The sequence below is a fragment of the Entelurus aequoreus genome, linkage group LG20 (assembly GCF_033978785.1).
Source record: "Entelurus aequoreus isolate RoL-2023_Sb linkage group LG20, RoL_Eaeq_v1.1, whole genome shotgun sequence".
In the NCBI taxonomy this organism is placed as follows: domain Eukaryota; kingdom Metazoa; phylum Chordata; class Actinopteri; order Syngnathiformes; family Syngnathidae; genus Entelurus; species Entelurus aequoreus.
Window position 1 is genome coordinate 15,507,912 of NC_084750.1, and position 18,592 is coordinate 15,526,503.

At 38.7% G+C, this 18,592-nt stretch overlaps 1 protein-coding gene across 2 annotated transcripts in view; it reads right to left on the reverse strand.

Annotated features, from left to right (window-relative positions):
- Positions 1-18,592, reverse strand: part of LOC133635949 (rap guanine nucleotide exchange factor 5-like) — a 181,950-nt gene that overhangs the window by 119,422 nt on the left and 43,936 nt on the right. For both annotated transcript variants that reach the window (XM_062029446.1, XM_062029447.1), the window contains exons 3-5: positions 14,483-14,589; positions 12,080-12,201; positions 11,828-12,005 (exon numbers count right to left, since the gene is read on the reverse strand). In XM_062029446.1, the coding sequence (XP_061885430.1) occupies positions 11,828-12,005; positions 12,080-12,201; positions 14,483-14,589 (407 nt within the window). The remainder of the gene's footprint in view (positions 1-11,827; positions 12,006-12,079; positions 12,202-14,482; positions 14,590-18,592) is intronic.

An 18,592-nucleotide genomic window follows, 5' to 3' on the forward strand; every position in this document is an offset into this window, starting at 1 on the left:
AGCCAACCTATACCCTGTATGGTTCCATTGCTTTCTTCCGGTTTATACCAAACTGTAGTGTTGCAATAACATGATTTCTATTTAATTCTAATTTAATGGATTTTCCTTTGTGCGCTGAGTTTTACAGTAACGTCAACGTGGAGACTACCAATACGTTTTTTCATTTCAAACAGCTCAATTTTTGATTCATCTGACATAAATAAGACCTTCTGGAGGAAAGTTTGGTGGTCAGATGAAACGAAAATGGAGCTGTTTGGCCACAATACCCAGCAATATGTTTGGAGGAGAAAAGATGAGGCCTTTAATCCCAGGAACACCATTCCTACCGCCAAGAATGGTGGTGGTAGTTTTATGCTCTGGGACTGTTTTGCTGCCAATGGAACTGCTGCTTTACAGAGAGTAAATGGGACAATGAAAAAGGAGGACTACCTCCAAATTCTTCAAGACAACTTAAAAGAAAAATTCCTAGTTTGTGAACCTGTTCTCAAACAATGGCAATAAAACTATTCTGATTCTGAAATCCTCAGCCCGGAGGTTGGGTCTTCGGCGCAGTTGGGTGTTCCAACAGGACAATGACCCCAAACTAGGGGTGTATTTGTATTGAACCGTTTCGGTACGGGGGTTCCGGTTCAGAGATGTACCGAACGAGTTTCCACACGGACATATTAAGTAGCGTAACGCACGTTGTGTAAACAATGCACACCGAGGCACAACACACGGCATGCTAGCAGCTAACGGGCTAGGATAGACTGACCATACGTCCTCTTTTCACCGGACATGTCCTCTTTTGCGGCTGAGTTTCTTAAATGCCTCAAATGTCCGGCATTTTGAGTTAGGGCTGCGTGTATTCTCAATGTACGTCCAGGGTTAAGAAGGGGTTAAAAACAAAACAAATTGTGCGCGCAGCAGCATTGGTGAGGGAGGGGCAGAGACAGAGAGAGAGAGAGAGAGTTATGATAAACGCGCATGCGTCGCCAGGCTCTGCTTTTTATCCATAGATTTATCACATTTAATTTTTTATTATCTATAGCAGGGGTGTCAAAAGTGTGCCCCGGAGGCCATTTGCGGCCCACAGCTAATGTTTTAAAGGCCCACGGCACATTCTAAAAATACTATTAAAATAAAAAAAAAACATAACAAAAGTGAAATAAAAAAGCTTAAAGGTTAAATGTAATTTAAAAAAGTTGCAATGTTGACTAATAAAACAAAGCTGTTTTTTTTTCTTTCAAACTGTCATTGCTCAAAACATAATATTGAATCAAAATCATTGTTATTATGAATTATTGACCTATCCAAGGTTCCCATTACTTCACATCAAATACTCCACTAAGACAAATATTTTTAGTGGAAGATTTTGCAAATTTGGTAAATAAATAACCCAAAAATGTATATTTTGTTGTTTTCTTACTGTACCGAAAATGAACCGAACCGTGACCTCTAAACCGAGGTACGTACCGAACCGAAATTTTTGTGTACCGTTACACCCCTACCCCAAACACATGTCAAAAGTGGTAAAGGAATGGCTAAATCAGGCTACAATTAAGGTTTTAAATGGCTTTCCCAAAGCCCTGACTTAAACGTGTGGACAATGCTGAAGAAACAAGTCAGAAAACCAACAAATTTAGCTGAACTGCACCAATTTTGTCAAGAGGAGTGGTCAAAAATTCAAGCAGAAGCTTGTGGATGGCTACCAAAAGCGCCTTATTGCAGTGAAACTTGCCAAGGGACATGTAAGCAAATATTAACATTGCTGTATGTATACTTTTGATTGCTCACATTTTCAGTAGACCCATAATAAATTCATAAAAGAAGCAAACTTCATGAATGTTTTTTGTGACCAACAAGTATGTGCTCCAATCACTCTGTCACAAAAAAATAAGAGTTGTAGAAATGATTGGAAACTCAAGACAGCCATGACATGATGTTCTTTACAAGTGTATGTACACTTTTGACCACGACTGTACATATATCAATCCTGTTAATGTACAGATGTCCTCTTTAACACGGAGACAGGCGGAGGACAAGACCGGCGAGGGAGCGTGCGAGGTGAACAGACAGCAGGTGCCAGCGGAGCCACAATGCAGCAATCAAAAAGAGAAAACAGCGGCCCGGTGAAAGCGCCAGACGGAGTGAGAATGTTGAATACGTAATCTCTTCTGTGCGGAGGACATCAATTGCTTGGGCCAGCAGTCAGGATAAAAAGGAAGACATCAGATACGGTAAATGCATTTTATAGGACACTCCCAGGCCGAGACCGAACTAAATCAAAACTAAAAAAAGGAATCTTTTCCATAACAATGAGGAACGATGCAATTGTATAATTTGCATAATTGGCCACGATGCATTTGCATGTCATTTTTAAGGACGCTGTGGGAGGAAAGAAGCGATGAGCAGTAGGGATGTCCGATAATGGCTTTTTGCCGATATCCGATATTGTCCAACTCTTTAATTACCGATACCGATATCAACCGATACCGATATCCACCGATATATGCAGTCGTGGAATTAACACATTATTATGCCTAATTTGGACAACCAGGTATGGTGAAGATAAGGTACTTTTTTTAAAAATTAGTAAAATAAGATAAATAAATTAAAAACATTTTCTTGAATAAAAAAGAAAGTACAACAATATAAAAACAGTTACATAGAAACTAGTAATTAATGAAAATTTGTAAAATTAACTGTTAAAGGTTAGTACTATTAGTGGACCAGCAGCACGCACAATCATGTGTGCTTACGGACTGTATCCCTTGCAGACTGTATTGATATATAATGTAGGAACCAGAATATTAATAACAGAAAGAAACAACCCTTTTGTGTGAATGAGTGTGAATGGGGGAGGGAGGTTTTTTGGGTTGGTGCACTAATTGTAAGTGTATCTTGTGTTTTTTATGTTGATTTAATTAAAAAAAACCAAAAAAAAACAAACAAAAAACGATACAGATAATAAAAAAAACGATACCGATAATTTCCGATATTACATTTTAACGCATATATCGGCCGATAATATCGGCAGGCCGATATTATCGGACATCTCTAATGAGCAGCTATGCAAACGTGTAGAACTGCAAAGGAAATCATGTGAGTTTCCAAAAGTGTCCAAAAACACCAGAAAAGTCACCAGATTTGTGGATAATCTTTTACTGAACAGTCGCAAAAAACCCATTCTCTGCAGCGTAGGAGATGTGTTTAAGCTACATTCACAAAAAGTCCCATTATAATGTGCTTATGAACAGGTAGCGTATTCTCTGGACCATAGGGCGCACCGGATTACAAGGCGCACTGCCGATGAGCGGGTCTAGTCAGGTCTATTTTCATACAAAAGGCGCACTGGATTACAAGGCGCATTAAAGGGGTCATATTATTTTTTCTACATTTAAAAGACTTCCTTGTGGTCTACATAACATGCAATGGTGGTTCTTTGCTCAAAATGTTGCATAGATGATGTTTTACACATCATCTTCAAGTCGCTTTCTGACAGTCGCTTCAGGATGCGCCGTTTTGTGGGCGGTCTTATTTACGTGGCTCACCTTCGACAGCGTCTTCTCCCCGTCATCTTTGTTGTAGCGGTGTAGCGTGCAAGGACTGGGGTTGAAAAAGTGTCAAAAGATGGAGCTAACTGTGTTAATGACATTCACACTTTACTTCAATCAATAACGGAGCAGCATCTCCTCATCCGTGGCTCACTAGTGCAACAACAACAACGCCCGAGATGTGTACCGTGAAAAACCGTCCGACCGGAACGCTCTAATAACTAAAGTTCCTTGGGTGAATAATGTAAACTCACTACACCGGTATGTTTTAGCGCTTTCATGGCGAGTTTACTGACAGATACACTACCGTTCAAAAGTTTGGGGTCACCCAAACAATTTTGTGGAATAGCCTTCATTTCTAAGAACAAGAATAGACTGTCGAGTTTCAGATGAAAGTTCTCTTTTTCTGGCCATTTTGAGCGTTTAATTGACCCCACAAATGTGATGCTCCAGAAACTCAATCTGCTCAAAGGAAGGTCAGTTTTGTAGCTTCTGTAACGAGCTAAACTGTTTTCAGATGTGTGAACATGATTGCACAAGGGTTTTCTAATCATCAATTAGCCTTCTGAGCCAATGAGCAAACACATTGTACCATTAGAACTAGAGATGTCCGATAATATCGGTCTGCCGATATTATCGGCCGATAAATGCGTTAAAATGTAATATCGGAAATTATCGGTATCGGTTTTTTTATTATCAGTATCGGTTTTTTTTAATTTATTTTTATTTTTAATTTTATTAAATCCACATAAAAAACACAAGATACACTTACAATTAGTGCACCAACCCAAAAAACCTCCCTCCCCCATTTACACTCATTCACACAAAAGGGTTGTTTCCTTCTGTTATCAATATTCTGGTTCCTACATTATATATCAATATATATCAATACAGTCTGCAAGGGATACAGTCCGTAAGCACACATGATTGTGCGTGCTGCTGCTCCACTAATAGTACTAACCTTTAACAGTTAATTTTACAAATGTTCATTAATTACTAGTTTCTATGTAACTGTTTTTATATTGTTTTACTTTCTTTTTTATTCAAGAAAATGTTTTTAATTTATTTATCTTATTTTATTCATTTTTTAAAAAAGTACCTTATCTTCACCATACCTGGTTGTCCAAATTAGGCATAATAATGTGTTAATTCCACGACTGTATATATCGGTTGATATCGGTATTGATTGATATCGGTATCGGTAATTAAAGAGTTGGACAATATCGGCATATCGGATATCGGCAAAAAGCCATTATCGGACATCCCTAATTAGAACACTGGAGTGATACTTGCTGGAAATGGGCCTCTATACACCTATGTACATATTGCACCAAAAAGCAGACATTTGCAGCTAGAATAGTCATTTACCACATTAGCAATGTATAGAGTGTATTTCTTTAAAGTAAAGACTAGTTTAAAGTTATCTTCATTGAAAAGTACAGTGCTTTTCCTTCAAAAATAAGGACATTTCAATGTGACCCCAAACTTTTGAATGGTAGTGTAGAAGTAAGAACTTTACACTACTTTATATTAGAAATGGCAACAGCGGAGGGTAAATGTCACATAACAAGAAGATAGAGAAAAAGAAGATGCTTATCGACTACGGAATCGGCACGGACTACAATGGCGGACGTGCGCAAATTTTCAGCACTTATGCAGATCTCAAATTCACATCAGCAGGTACCAGAAGGTAAGAAAAGTTGCTTTTGCATAATATTGTGAAACAAAACGCCAGATAATATGTCTGCCAATGGGTGCCATTTTGCGGTCCTTATACACACACCATGTCCCGACGTGGGGGTTTTCGCGGCTTACTGCGAGGATTGTTCTCCCAGGACGCAAACTGACTTTTCCGGACAACGGTAGCAGGTAGGAACATATTTAAGACTGGAGCCTGCAATGCCTCAGACTGGAAGTCTCTCCAGAGAGTGGTGAGGACGGCGGAAAAGATCATCAGGACTCCTCTTCCTCCTATCCAGGAGATCGCAAAAAGCCGCTGCCTGACCAGGGCTCAGAAAATCTGCAAAGACTCCTCCCACACCCCACCAAGGACTGTTTTCACTGCTGGACTCTAGGAAGAGGTTCCGCAGCCTCCGAAGCAGAACCTCCACGTTCTGTAATAGCTTCTTCCCTCAGGCCGTAAGACTCTTAAACGCATCATTATTAAATTATCCTCTGAACTCCCCCCAAAATGGATTAACTCTCTGGAATAAAAAAGACAATATAACATGCATCCATAAACGTGGACGCATGTGAAAAAGTGCAATATATTTATCTGTACAGTAATCTATTTATTTAGTTATGTATATTTATATATATTTATTTATTTTATATATATATATATTATATATATATATTATTTATATATATTTATTTATTTATATATGCACCTTATTGCTTTTTTTTTTCCTGCACTACCATGAGCTTATGTAACGAAATTTCGTTCTTATCTGTGCTGTAAAGTTCATATTTGAATGACAATAAAAAGGAAGTCTAAGTCTAAGTCTAATTTAATAATCACTCTCAAACAGGTACCAACAAAAAAGGCGCACAAGGCGAAGGCACAACTTAGCGCAGGAAAAAACTAACACTTAGCGTAAACTATGGACAGGGCAAAACAAAAACTCGCTAACTGTGGCATGAATAAACAAAACTTACTTGGCATGGCATGAAGCAAGAAAAGAGCATGAAACAATCGCATGAATAGCATGAACTATGGCATGAAAAGAACATGACAAGAGCAATGTCGCCAGACCGACTAACTGCAGTGTTTCCCACACATTCATTTATTTGTGGCGGCCCGCCACGAAAGAATTACGTCCGCCACAAATTTAAAAAAAAAAAAAAAAAGTTTTTTTTTTTTTGTCCTGTCCAGCTTCTCAGGCAAATCATATAGTTGATGTAGATGCCCATATCGGCTGTTCAGATTTACTTTACAAAAGAGAAGTGGAGGATACTTCTCTTGTTGCCTTATTTGTATTTGACTTTATTAAATGTATTTATATTAGAAACACAACATGTGTATATAACAAAGGGTGCAAAGTCTGCAGGCAGTAGGAAACACATGGTTAAGTGTAGGGAGTAAAACTGATGGGAGTCTAAAGTTCAACATTTTTGGAGCTCTTTGTTCAGTGGATCAGATGTTTGATGAAGCTCTGTGTCTATCTACCACCACTACTGTTTTCTGTTTATTTGTTACTGACTGTGGCAGGACACCTCTGCCTCTGTTTCACTTTATGTTGCTGGTAAATAATATGGTTGTAGTAGTAGGCTAAAGTTAAATTATTTAATATGCACTAATTAACGGGGCAGAGCTTTATGAGACATTTTAGCTTTTATATTTTATAAGATATATTTTTTGTAAGAACCACAATTAATAAATATATTTCAGTGAATAACTTATTGTTCAAATCTGTATATAAATATGTACATAAAGTGTTGTAATTATATTGTAAAATGGATGAATGGATGGATGGACGGACGTTTAAAACAAAACTGTTATTATTAATTAGTAAGTATACATTTTTTGAGCCTTTTTAGAGAAAATCATATCATTGTAGTAAATTATGCAAATTACTCGATGATGTCATGGTGACCACGCCCATAGCCACGCCCCCACCGCCACAGGTATCTTGGCAGTTTATGGGAAACACTGAACTGGCAACAACAGGCTTAAATAATAGTCTCTCTTAATTAGAGACAGGTGTGACCCGAACGCAAGAGACTGGTGAAAATCATAAGTCGTCATGGAAACTAAAACAAACGAGGGAGCGCAAACAGGAACTAAAATAGTCCAAAAAATAACAAAAACTTAATCCAGACCGCAGATCATGACACACCATAATAATACTTGTATCTCTGACTATGGTAGCCGTAATGGGCCGACAATCCATCAAGTGGTGCGGCTTCAGCGTCGTACTAAAACATTTTGACAGATTATTGAGTGCCGTTTGTAATGTTCTTTATTTTCAATGGAACATTTAAAGTTTTGGTGTTGTTTACTGGCGTCATAGTGCAGTCTACACGTATCTCTTATGTGTGACTGCCATCTACTGGTCACACTCATCATCACACCATGTACCAAATAAAATTGCTTTGAGGTCGGTAAGCACAACCAGAATTATTCCGTACATTAGGCGCACCGGGTTATAAGGCGCACTGTCGATTTTTGAGAAAATGAAAGGATTTTAAGTGCGCCTTATAGTCCAAAAAATAAGGTACGTGGGTGTGTGTGTGTGGGTAGGGGGGGGGGGGGTCTGCGGGGTGTGTAAGGACCGGCCTCGAAGCCAGCGGCAGGTGAGTGGATTGCCCAGCTGGGGATGGTTATCTAATCACCTGTCGCCCTTATTAGCAGCAGCCGGAGCGAGACATGTTGTTGGAGTTGGAGGTGAGCAGACGCACGGACACGCACAGAGTGAGACACGCCCGACTGGAAAGTCATACATATATTCCTGGAAAGCAAGCCACCCCCAGGGGTTTATGTCAATAAAAGACTTCATTCAAACTGTAGAGGGAAAACCTCTACAGTGGGATACTACTAAACTAAGAAAGATGATTTGCACCAACCGAAGGCTCGTTACTGCTGCCTTAGCACGCAAGAGACCAGTTCATGAAACCATTCAACACATCTGACAGTGGCCCTGCAAAAAAAAAAAAAGGTGCACTTTGCAAAATATAGCCATACTTGTCGGTTACACCTGAAGTCTTGACAGTATTAAATGAACAGAGACATTCAGCGCCCTTGCCTTTAAGCACTCAGGATGTCTGGACACCTTTTTAGGCTCAATGAAAAAGCTGATGTCTGATGGGGGGTTTTTTTGTTTAAACGTCACATGCACTACTTTTGTTCATTTATATGAGTGACAGATTGAGTTCAGTGGCAGCCTCAGCAGGGATCCCACACGCGGTAAAGGAGACGCAGGGAACTTTAGCTGACATCCTCTGCGTGTGTGTGTGTGTGTGTGTGCGTGTGTGTGTGTCACATAAGCACACCGAGGATTTAGAACTCTAAAAAGGGATTTGGATTCTCGCTGGGATTTGAGGAAGATATCGGGGAACGTGGGAGGGAATATATCAGAGAACTTCCTCGGGTGCACGGCGCCGCTACAAACTCCAGCATGGATGCTTAGCTTTTTCACAGACATGCAACATTGAAAAAAAAAAAAAAAAAAAAGCAAAAGCCCCAAATCAGAGTACAACTTTCCAGGTGAGCCTTTAAGCAACTCTTTTTCACGTCATCCAATCCACTCTCCTACATATACATCAATAAAGAGGGATGGGTACCAAATTCGGTACTTTTATAGGAAGCCGCCGTACTTTGAAGATGGTGCAGAGTGTCCGAATCCGTGAGTTTTAAGTGTAACTATACAAAATGAGGAACAATGCTAGCCTTCCTTCCGATTGCCATCCAGCCAAAACCAAAAATAGGACGTAAAAATGGGTTAAAGTACACAAGCGTGTGAACAAAACGAGATGTTAAGCACCGAGCTACGTGAAAGTATGGCTGAGCTACAAGAGGAGGTAATCTTGTCTTTTTGGCGTTTGTCTCAAAGCAATCATCTATTAAAAGGTTATGTACCCCTTAAAGGCCTACTGAAATGAATTTTTTTTATTTAAACAGGAATTGCAGATCCATTCTATGTGTCATACTTGATCATTTCGCGATATTGCCATATTTTTGCTGAAAGGATTTAGTAGAGAAAATCGACGATAAAGTTCGCAACTTTGGCTCGCTGATAAAAAAAAGCCTTGCCTGTACCGGAAGTAGCGTGACGTCACAGGAGCTAGTATTCCTCACAATTCCCCGTTGTTTACAATGGAGCGAGAGAGATTCGGAGCGACAAAGCGACGATTACCCCATTAATTTGAGCGAGGATGAAAGATTCGTAGATGAGGAACGTTACAGTGAATGACTAGAGAGGCAGTGATGGACGTATCTTTTTTCGCTCTGACCGTAACTTAGGTACAAGCTGGCTCATTGGATTCTACACTCTCTCCTTTTTCTATTGTGGATCACGGATATGTATTTTAAACCACCTCGGATACTATATCCTCTTGAAAATGAGAGTCGGGCACGTGAAATGGACATTTAAAGTGACTTTTATCTCCACGACAATACATCGTTGACACACTTAGCTACTGAGCTAACGTGATAGCATCGTTCTCAAATTAAGATAGAAACAAAATAAATACATCCCTGACTGGAAGGATAGACAGAAGATCAACAATACTATTAAACCATGGACATGTAACTACACGGTTAAAAATTCTCAGCCTGGTAAGGCTTAACAATGCTGTTGCTAACGACGCTAAGGCTAATTTAGCAACTTAGCAACCGGACCTCACAGAACTATGATAAAAACATTAGCGCTCCACCTACGCCAGCCAGCCCTCATCTGCCCATCAACAGCCGTGCTCACCTGCGTTCCAGCGATCGACGGCGCGACGAAGGACTTCATCCGTGGGTTTGGCGGCAAGCATCGGCTAGGCGTAGTAAGTAGTCCTTGTTGTGTTGCTGTAAGTATTATACTTAGCCGCTAATACACCGATCGATCCCACCAACAGCGTTCTTCTTTGCAGCCTCCATTGTTCATTAAACAAATTGCAAAAGATTCACCAACACAGATGTCCACAATACTGTGGAATTTTGTCGAAGAAAACAAGAGGTTTTTATATCGGGTCAGATGGGGTACAACCACTTCCGTGGATTTTGTGACGTCACGCGCATAAATCATATCCAAAGGAGTTTTTCAACCGGAAGTGTGGGGGGAATTTTAAAATTGCACTTTATAAGTTAACCCGGCCGTATTGGCATGTGTTGCAATGTTAAGATTTCATCATTGATATATAAACTATCAGACTGCGTGGTCGCTAGTAGTGGCTTTCAGTAGGTCTTTAAATTGGCCAATTTTTGTATTTATTTGTGAATAGCGTAACGCGAAATGTTCCCAACTTAAAGTACCGCTGTCGGCGCGAACGAGACCTTTCTGACGACGTAGCATATGTGGGGGTTTGTCGGCCGTTTTGTCTCGTATTAACCGTAAGAGAAACGTGCGGAACTATAATAATAAAAGTTGAAGTATGAGCAATACTAATATGGGCCGCTTGCAATGCAGCAGGCCCATAACTATATATTTTCCATGCCAACAAAGCAAATGCGCATGATAGAAAACGCTCAAACGTACAGTAAGACACCACTTTTTAAAAACATGCTAGCTCGATGCTAATTTATATGGGATTTTCCATTGACATACTACTGATTAGCATTAACAATTTTAGATGGCAATTTCAGCACCTCCAAATTCGATAATGAAAACTCCTAATTAGATGCACGTTACGATCAAACAGCTTGTGTGTAATAAGTACAATACTTACAGTATTAACACTTTTTAATGGCAAATACTACTAGGGATGTGTGGATCGATACTGAAATATTGATACCGCCGATGCCAGATCTTTCCGCTCAAATATCGATTCTCAATTCAGAATAGGGCTGGGCGATATATGACACTTATTGAAATATCTTGTGTGACATCATGCACAAAATTGCACTTTATTTTTTTTTTTTAAATATTGTAGTGGCGTTCTGTACAAAAAGTGCACTTTAATTTAGTGTTGTTTTGATATTTCATCTTAGTGACATCATGCAAAAAAGTGCACTAATAGCTTGTTTTTAAATGTACTTTCTGTTTTGGAAATGACATGAGTGTTTGTGCCACTGCTTAATAACTGTTTAATAAATACACTTTTGCTAAATTGACTTAGTTGTGATTTCCCTCTCTGCATGAAAGTTTAAAAGGAGCATATATTAATGCAGTATGAAGAAGAATGTTTTAATGTAGACACATAGAATCATCATACTGCTGTGATTATATGCCTCAAGTGTTCATTCAAGGCTGAGGCAAAATATCCAGATATATATCGTGTATCATGACATGGCCTAAAAATATTGAGATATTAATAAAAGGCCATATCGCCCAGCCCTAATTCAGAATATCGATCCTTTTGGTACTTTAGTTATTTGAGATCATGTGTGTCATTAACATGAACACTAAACTTGTGAATGAGGCAATGTTGAATGCTTCTGTTTACAACATGTTCAGTATTTTCACGTTAAAATGTTCATGCAACTAATTTGTACCAAATGTGATTCATTTGTACTATACTAGTATCGGTATACCGTATAACCCTACAAACAACCCAACCAATGATTCACGCATGTAATTAATCGCCATCTACCCCAAGCTTAATTAATCTATTTACTGTACAGGAAGACTTTACTTCAAACTTACGGGCTGTTGTTTCGGTCTCCTGAGCGAAATTGAACGTATGGAGCAAGTTGAAGGAGGAGCCTAACAGCCTCTGGCCAATCCCCCTCGTTGGCACGAAACTCACAGGCGGTCGAGTCGCACTCCTCGAAACTGAACTGGTAGTACGTGTTGGAGTCGGAGAAGACCACTCGCTGGTCCACTGGAAATGAAGCAAGTTTATTTTAAGAGTTACAACAAGCAAGTGGAGTGGCCCATAAATAAATGAGGGACTACCGGACAGAAGGACTCCCAGCTCCAGCAGCACCTGCCAGACACGCGCGGCGGCGGTCCGACATCGGACGTAAACACACTGCTCACACAGCCACTGCACCAGCTCCACGCCCACATAACTGCGTCTGTCAAAAACACACACATTTCAGCACAGTCTCATGATGCGCATGCATTGTACAGGGGGGAAAAGCCATAAAAACAATGATTATTCTTCATTTTTATATCGTATACACATTATATATATATATATACAGTGGGGCAAAAAAGTATTTAGTCAGCCACCCATTGATTGTCAATGGGTGGCTGACTAAATACTTTTTTACCCCACTGTATATATACACATACATACATACATACACACAGACACATATGTATATATATTAATGTACACACATATATGCGCAAAATGGCACCTATTAGGAGACATTATCTTGCGTTTTGTTTTGCAGTATTATGCAAAACCAACTTTTCTTACCTTCTGGTACCTGCTGATGTGTATTTGGGATCTGCGTAAGTCCTGAAAATTTGCTCGTGTCCACCATATATATATATATATATATATACATTTACACACATTATATTATAGATTTTATATATATACTGTATATATGGCGGACACGAGCAAATTTTCAGGACTTACGCAGATCCCAAATACAAAGTACCAGTACCAGAAGGTAAGAAAAGTTGGTTTTGCATAATACTGCAAAACAAAACGCGAGATAATGTCTCCTAATATGTGCCATTTTGCGCTCCGTATACACCATACTTGCCAACCTTGAGACCTCCAATATCGGGAGGTGGGGGGGGGGCTTTGGGGGCTGGGGGCGTGGTTATTTACAGCTAGAATTCACCAACTCGAGTATTTCATATATATTTCATATATATATATATATATATATATATATTTCATATATATATATATATATATATATATATATATATATATATATATATATATATATATATATATATATATATATATATGTATGTATATGTATGTATATATATGTATGAAATACTTGAATTTCACTGAATTCTAGCTATATATATATATATATATATATATTTCATTTACATATAAATAAAATAAATACTTGAATTTCAGTGTTCCGGTGGCTATCCATTAGATGGCAGTATTGTCCTGTTTAACTTCTCCGTTCATGATGAGTATATCATTTCGGCCACCGTGTTCAATGGAGAAGTCTGTTCTACAAAATTTACAGGCAACATACCCCTTCCCCTTCGAACTGTCCTGGATGAACTGAAATTCTTGTTTCAATTCGTTTTGGAACTTGCAAGCGTATTTCTTCATCTTGCTCGTCGACGGCGTCGCCATGTCTGTAATTTCCTCGTTCTTCTGCTTCGTCTCCTTGTTGTGTGCGCAGTTGTGCACTCTACTCTCTAAAAGCCGTAGATGTTATGACGTCATTGGGCAGGCAAGCTGTTTATATTGTGGGAAAGCGGACAGGCTGTCCCCACTCAGGTCCGCATTGAGCTGGAGGGGGCGTGGCCTCCAGCTCCGGCTGAATACCGGGAGTTTGTCGGGAGAAAATCTCTGCCGGGAGGTTGTCGGGAGAGGCGCTGAATACCGGGATTCTCCCGCTAAAAACGGGAGGGTTGGCAAGTATGTTATACACACACACAACGTAATAATACTCGTATGTTGAAGCACAGTACGTCTGACTATGGTAGCCTTGAGCAATCAAGCGGTGCGGCTTAGTAGCTTATCAAAGTCAACTCGCCGTGTGTAATGTTCGATATTCTCAATGGAACATTTAAAGTTTTGGTGTCGTTTACTGGCACCCTCTTGCAGTCTACACAAATCTCTTGTGTGACTGCCATCTACTGGTCACACCTATCATTACACCATGTACCAAATAAAATCGCTTTGAGGTCGGTAAGCACAAGCAGAATTATTCCGTACATTAGACGCACCGTGTATAAGGCGCACTGTTGATTTTTGAGAGAATGAAAGGATTTTAAGTGCGCCTTATAGTCCGAAATATATACGGTACCAAATAATATATTGAGATGTATATCATTATCATCACGATATACATTTTAGGCCATATCGCCCATCCCTACGGTCAAGTTGACCAACTTTAGGCAGAACAACACGCCCATGGTTTCAGCACATAGAAGCCCAGTTCTATTTTGGAGTAATTACCCAAGTATTTCCACGCCGTGGATATGTTGTAGTGGCCGGGTGATGTCCACTGGAATGACGCTCGGGGGGATGCTCTATCAAAATATTCGATTCATTAATAATAATCCTATTAAGCAAGACATTTGTTGACCAATGGTCAGGCCCGGAACCAATTCGCCGCGATAGCCGCTTGACTGCATGGCCAGCTTGATTACACACATTGATTATTGATAGGCAAACACACAGACAGACAGGTGTACCGTATGATTCTGGCCAGGTGTATCTTGTCTTTAGCTGGGTATGGTCCGTGGGAGAGGAAGGCGTTTCTCACGGCCCGGCCAGCACAGGGAAAACTCTGGGAGCAAGACTGACACACAAACACAAAAAGGAAATATTGTTAAAAACATCGACGGGGTGGGGTTTTTTTTAGGGAAAGATTATTTACACTACCGTTCAAAAGTTTGGGGTCACATTGAAATGTCCTTATTTTTTAAGGAAAAGCACTGTACTTTTCAATGAAGATAACTTTAAACTAGTCTTAACTTGAAAGAAATACACTCTATACATTGCTAATGTGGTAAATGACTATTCTAGCTGCAAATGTCTGCTTTTTGGTGCAATATCTACATAGGTGTATAGAGGCCCATTTCCAGAAACTATCACTCCAGTGTTCTAATTAGAGATGTCCGATAATATCGGTCTGCCGATATTATCGGCCGATAAATGCGTTAAAATGTAATATCGGAAATTATCGGTATCGGTTTTTTTATTATCAGTATCGTTTTTTTTTTTTTTTTTTTTTTTTTTTTTTATATTAAATCCACATAAAAAACACAAGATACACTTACAATTAGTGCACCAACCCAAAAAACCTCCCTCCCCCATTTACACTCATTCATTCACACAAAAGGGTTGTTTCTTTCTATTATTAATATTCTGGTTCCTACATTATATATCAATATAGATCAATACAGTCTGCAAGGGATACAGTCCGTAAGCACACATGATTGTGCGTGCTGCTGGTCCACTAATAGTACTAACCTTTAACAGTTAATTTTACTCATTTTCATTAATTACTAGTTTCTATGTAATTGTTTTTATATTGTTTTACTTTCTTTTTTAGTCAAGAAAATGTTTTTAATTTATTTATCTTTTTTTTTTTTTTTTTTATCTTTACCATACCTGGTTGTCCAAATTAGGCATAATATGTTAATTCCACGACTGTATATATCGGTATCGGTTGATATCGGTATCGGTAATTAAAGAGTTGGACAATATCGGAATATCGGATATCGGCAAAAAGCCATTATCGGACATCCCTAGTATGTATTTAATATTTGTTTACTTACGATGGTATATTAATTATTCACTGTTCTGTTACAGAGAACAAGGAAATGGGCTAAAATTGCTATGGTATGAAAAGGGGTATGAGTAAATAAGCTCTGCTTCTTCCTACTCCTTTTCGGACGTGCTGTAATGAAACAACTGGAAATATGTGATGCACTACATTGTATCGTATGCATGTTCCAAATAAACTGAAACTGACTACTAAACAGTGCAGCAGATATCAATGCTGTCACTGTCCAATATCCAAGTATGTGTACATCTTATATATATAACGAGAAATCTCAGTATTCACCACTGTGTATTGCCAACACAAGCATTATAAATATGCTTTATGATAGCGGTGTCCAAACGACGGCCCGGGCGTGGCCACTGCTGCTGCTCACTGCTCCCCTCACCTCCCAGAGGGTGATCAAGGGTGATGGGTCAAACGGAGGGAATAATTTCGCCACCCCTAGTGTGTGTGTGACAATCATTGGTACTTTAACTTTAACCGGTCCACACGTATCTCTTATGTGTGACTGCCATCTACTGGTCACACTTGTCATTACAGCATGTACCAAATAAAATTGTCTCGAGATCAGAAAGCACAACCGGAATTAATACGTGATTCTAAGTGCACCTTATAGCCCGAAAAATACAGTTTGCTGTTCCGCCTTTGCTGAAAGCGTCTTTTCTTGATGCGGAATTAGATTGGCAGGATGACAAATTGACACGTTGTGTTTATGAAATTGATCTATTTGGTGTCAAAAGAGTGGCTAACCAGTACTGACTTTCAAAAAAAAAAAAAAAAAAACATTTTTCATCGAATCTCCCGTTGTTTATTGATTACCCAGGGTGGAATCAATACTGTGAGTATTGTCTGGAGTAATATGAAAACAAATGAGACTGTCACCTTCTCAGGGTGCCTCTCGGCTATCATTGTGTGTGTGTGTGTGTGTGTGTGTGTGTGTGTGTGTGTGTGTGTGTGTGTGTGTGTGTGTGTGTGTGTGTGTGTGCGTGTGTGTGTGTTCTTGTATTTGTAACCTTCTTGAGACATCAACAAGGAAAAGTACTTTCTATATGAGGACCGGTGAACAAGCTAGGATTAGGGCTGCAACTAACGATTAATTTGATAATCGATTAATCTGTCGATTATTACTTCGATTAATAATCGGATAAAAGAGACAAACTACATTTCTATCCTTTCCAGTATTTTATTGAAAAAAAAACAGCATACTGGCACCATACTTATTTTGGTTATTGTTTCTCAGCTGTTTGTACGTGTTGCAGTTTATAAATAAAGGTTTATTTAAAAAAAAATTTTTTTTTTTTTTTTTTAAAAGCCTCTGCTTATGCGCATAGCATAGATCCAACGAATCGATGACTAAATTAATCGGCAACTATTTTTATAATCTATTTTAATCGATTAGTTGTTGCAGCCCTAGTTAGGACCAAAATCATGGTCCCAATACGAATGTCTCAATTGCACCCCTGGTGGTGAAATCTATCAAAATGAGGGTGGTTCCAAAAAGGGGGGGAGTTTTCAAATTGACTGTGTCGGTTTTAAAAAGTGCTCCCCCTCTGGTCAACATATGAAATAACAAGTGTGTGTAAAAATTTGAAGTGCTCCCCCTCTGGCCAACATATGCAATAACAAGTGTGTGTAAGAAATTGAAATGCGCCCCTTTGGCCAAATTAATAAAAACATTTAAAAATATGTATATGTATATGTTATGTACTTAACAAAAAAAGGTGAAATAACTGAAAACATGTTTTATAATCTAGACATACTGTAATAACGAAGTAAATAATGAAGATTAAAAACAATACAAATGTTTTACTAAAAGCTTACCTTTTTTATATGTATATATTATGAATGTTGTAATTACACATGTTTATATATCTAGAAAGGGTGGTCCTAAAGAGGTAGGCATTTTTCGGCTGATTCAATAAGGTAACAAATACAAGAACGTGTGTGTGTGTGTGTGCGTGTGTGTGTGTTCTTGAATTTCTACCGTACTTGAGACATGAAGAAGGAAAAGTATCTTCCATATGAGGAGGTGTGAACAAGTGAAGACATAAATCATGGTCCCAATAACATTGCATCTAATAGAGAATGTCTCATTTGCACCCCCTGCTGGTGACATCTATCAAAATGAGGGTGGTCCCAAAAAGGAGGGATTTTTCAAATTGACTGTCTGTCGCTTTTAAAAGTGCTCCCCCTCTGGTCAACATATGAAATAACAGGTGTGTGTAAGAAATTGAAATGCGCCCCCTTTGGCCAAAATTAGTTTAAAAAAAGATACAATATGTATATAGAGACATACTGTAATAACGAAGTAAAAACCAAGTACAAACAAAAAATTAAATAAAAAAAAATTAACTAAAAGCTTACCTTTTTTATATTTGCATAGTATGTATATATTATTATTGTTGTAAATACAAATCTTTATACATCTAGAAAGGGTGGTCCTAAAGAGGTAGGCATTTTTCGGAGGACTCAAGAAGGTAACAAATAGAAGAATGTGTGTGTGTGTGTTCTTGTATTCCTACCCTTCTTGAGACATGAAGAAGGAAAAGTATCTCCCATATGAGGAGGTGTGAACAAGTGATGACATAAATCATGGTCCCAATAACATTGCATCTAATAGAGAATGTCTCATTTGCACCCCCTGCTGGTGACATCTATCAAAATGAGGGTGGTCCCAAAAAGGAGGGATTTTTCAAATTGACTGTCTGTCGCTTTTAAAAGTGCTCCCCCTCTGGTCAACATATGAAATAACAGGTGTGTGTAAGAAATTGAAATGCGCCCCCTTTGGCCAAAATTTGTTAAAAAAAAGATACAATATGTATATAGAGACATACTGTAATAACGAAGTAAAAACCAAGTACAAACAAAAAATTAAATAAAAAAAAATTAACTAAAAGCTTACCTTTTTTATATTTGCATAGTATGTATATATTATTATTGTTGTAAATACAAATCTTTATACATCTAGAAAGGGTGGTCCTAAAGAGGTAGGCATTTTTCGGAGGACTCAAGA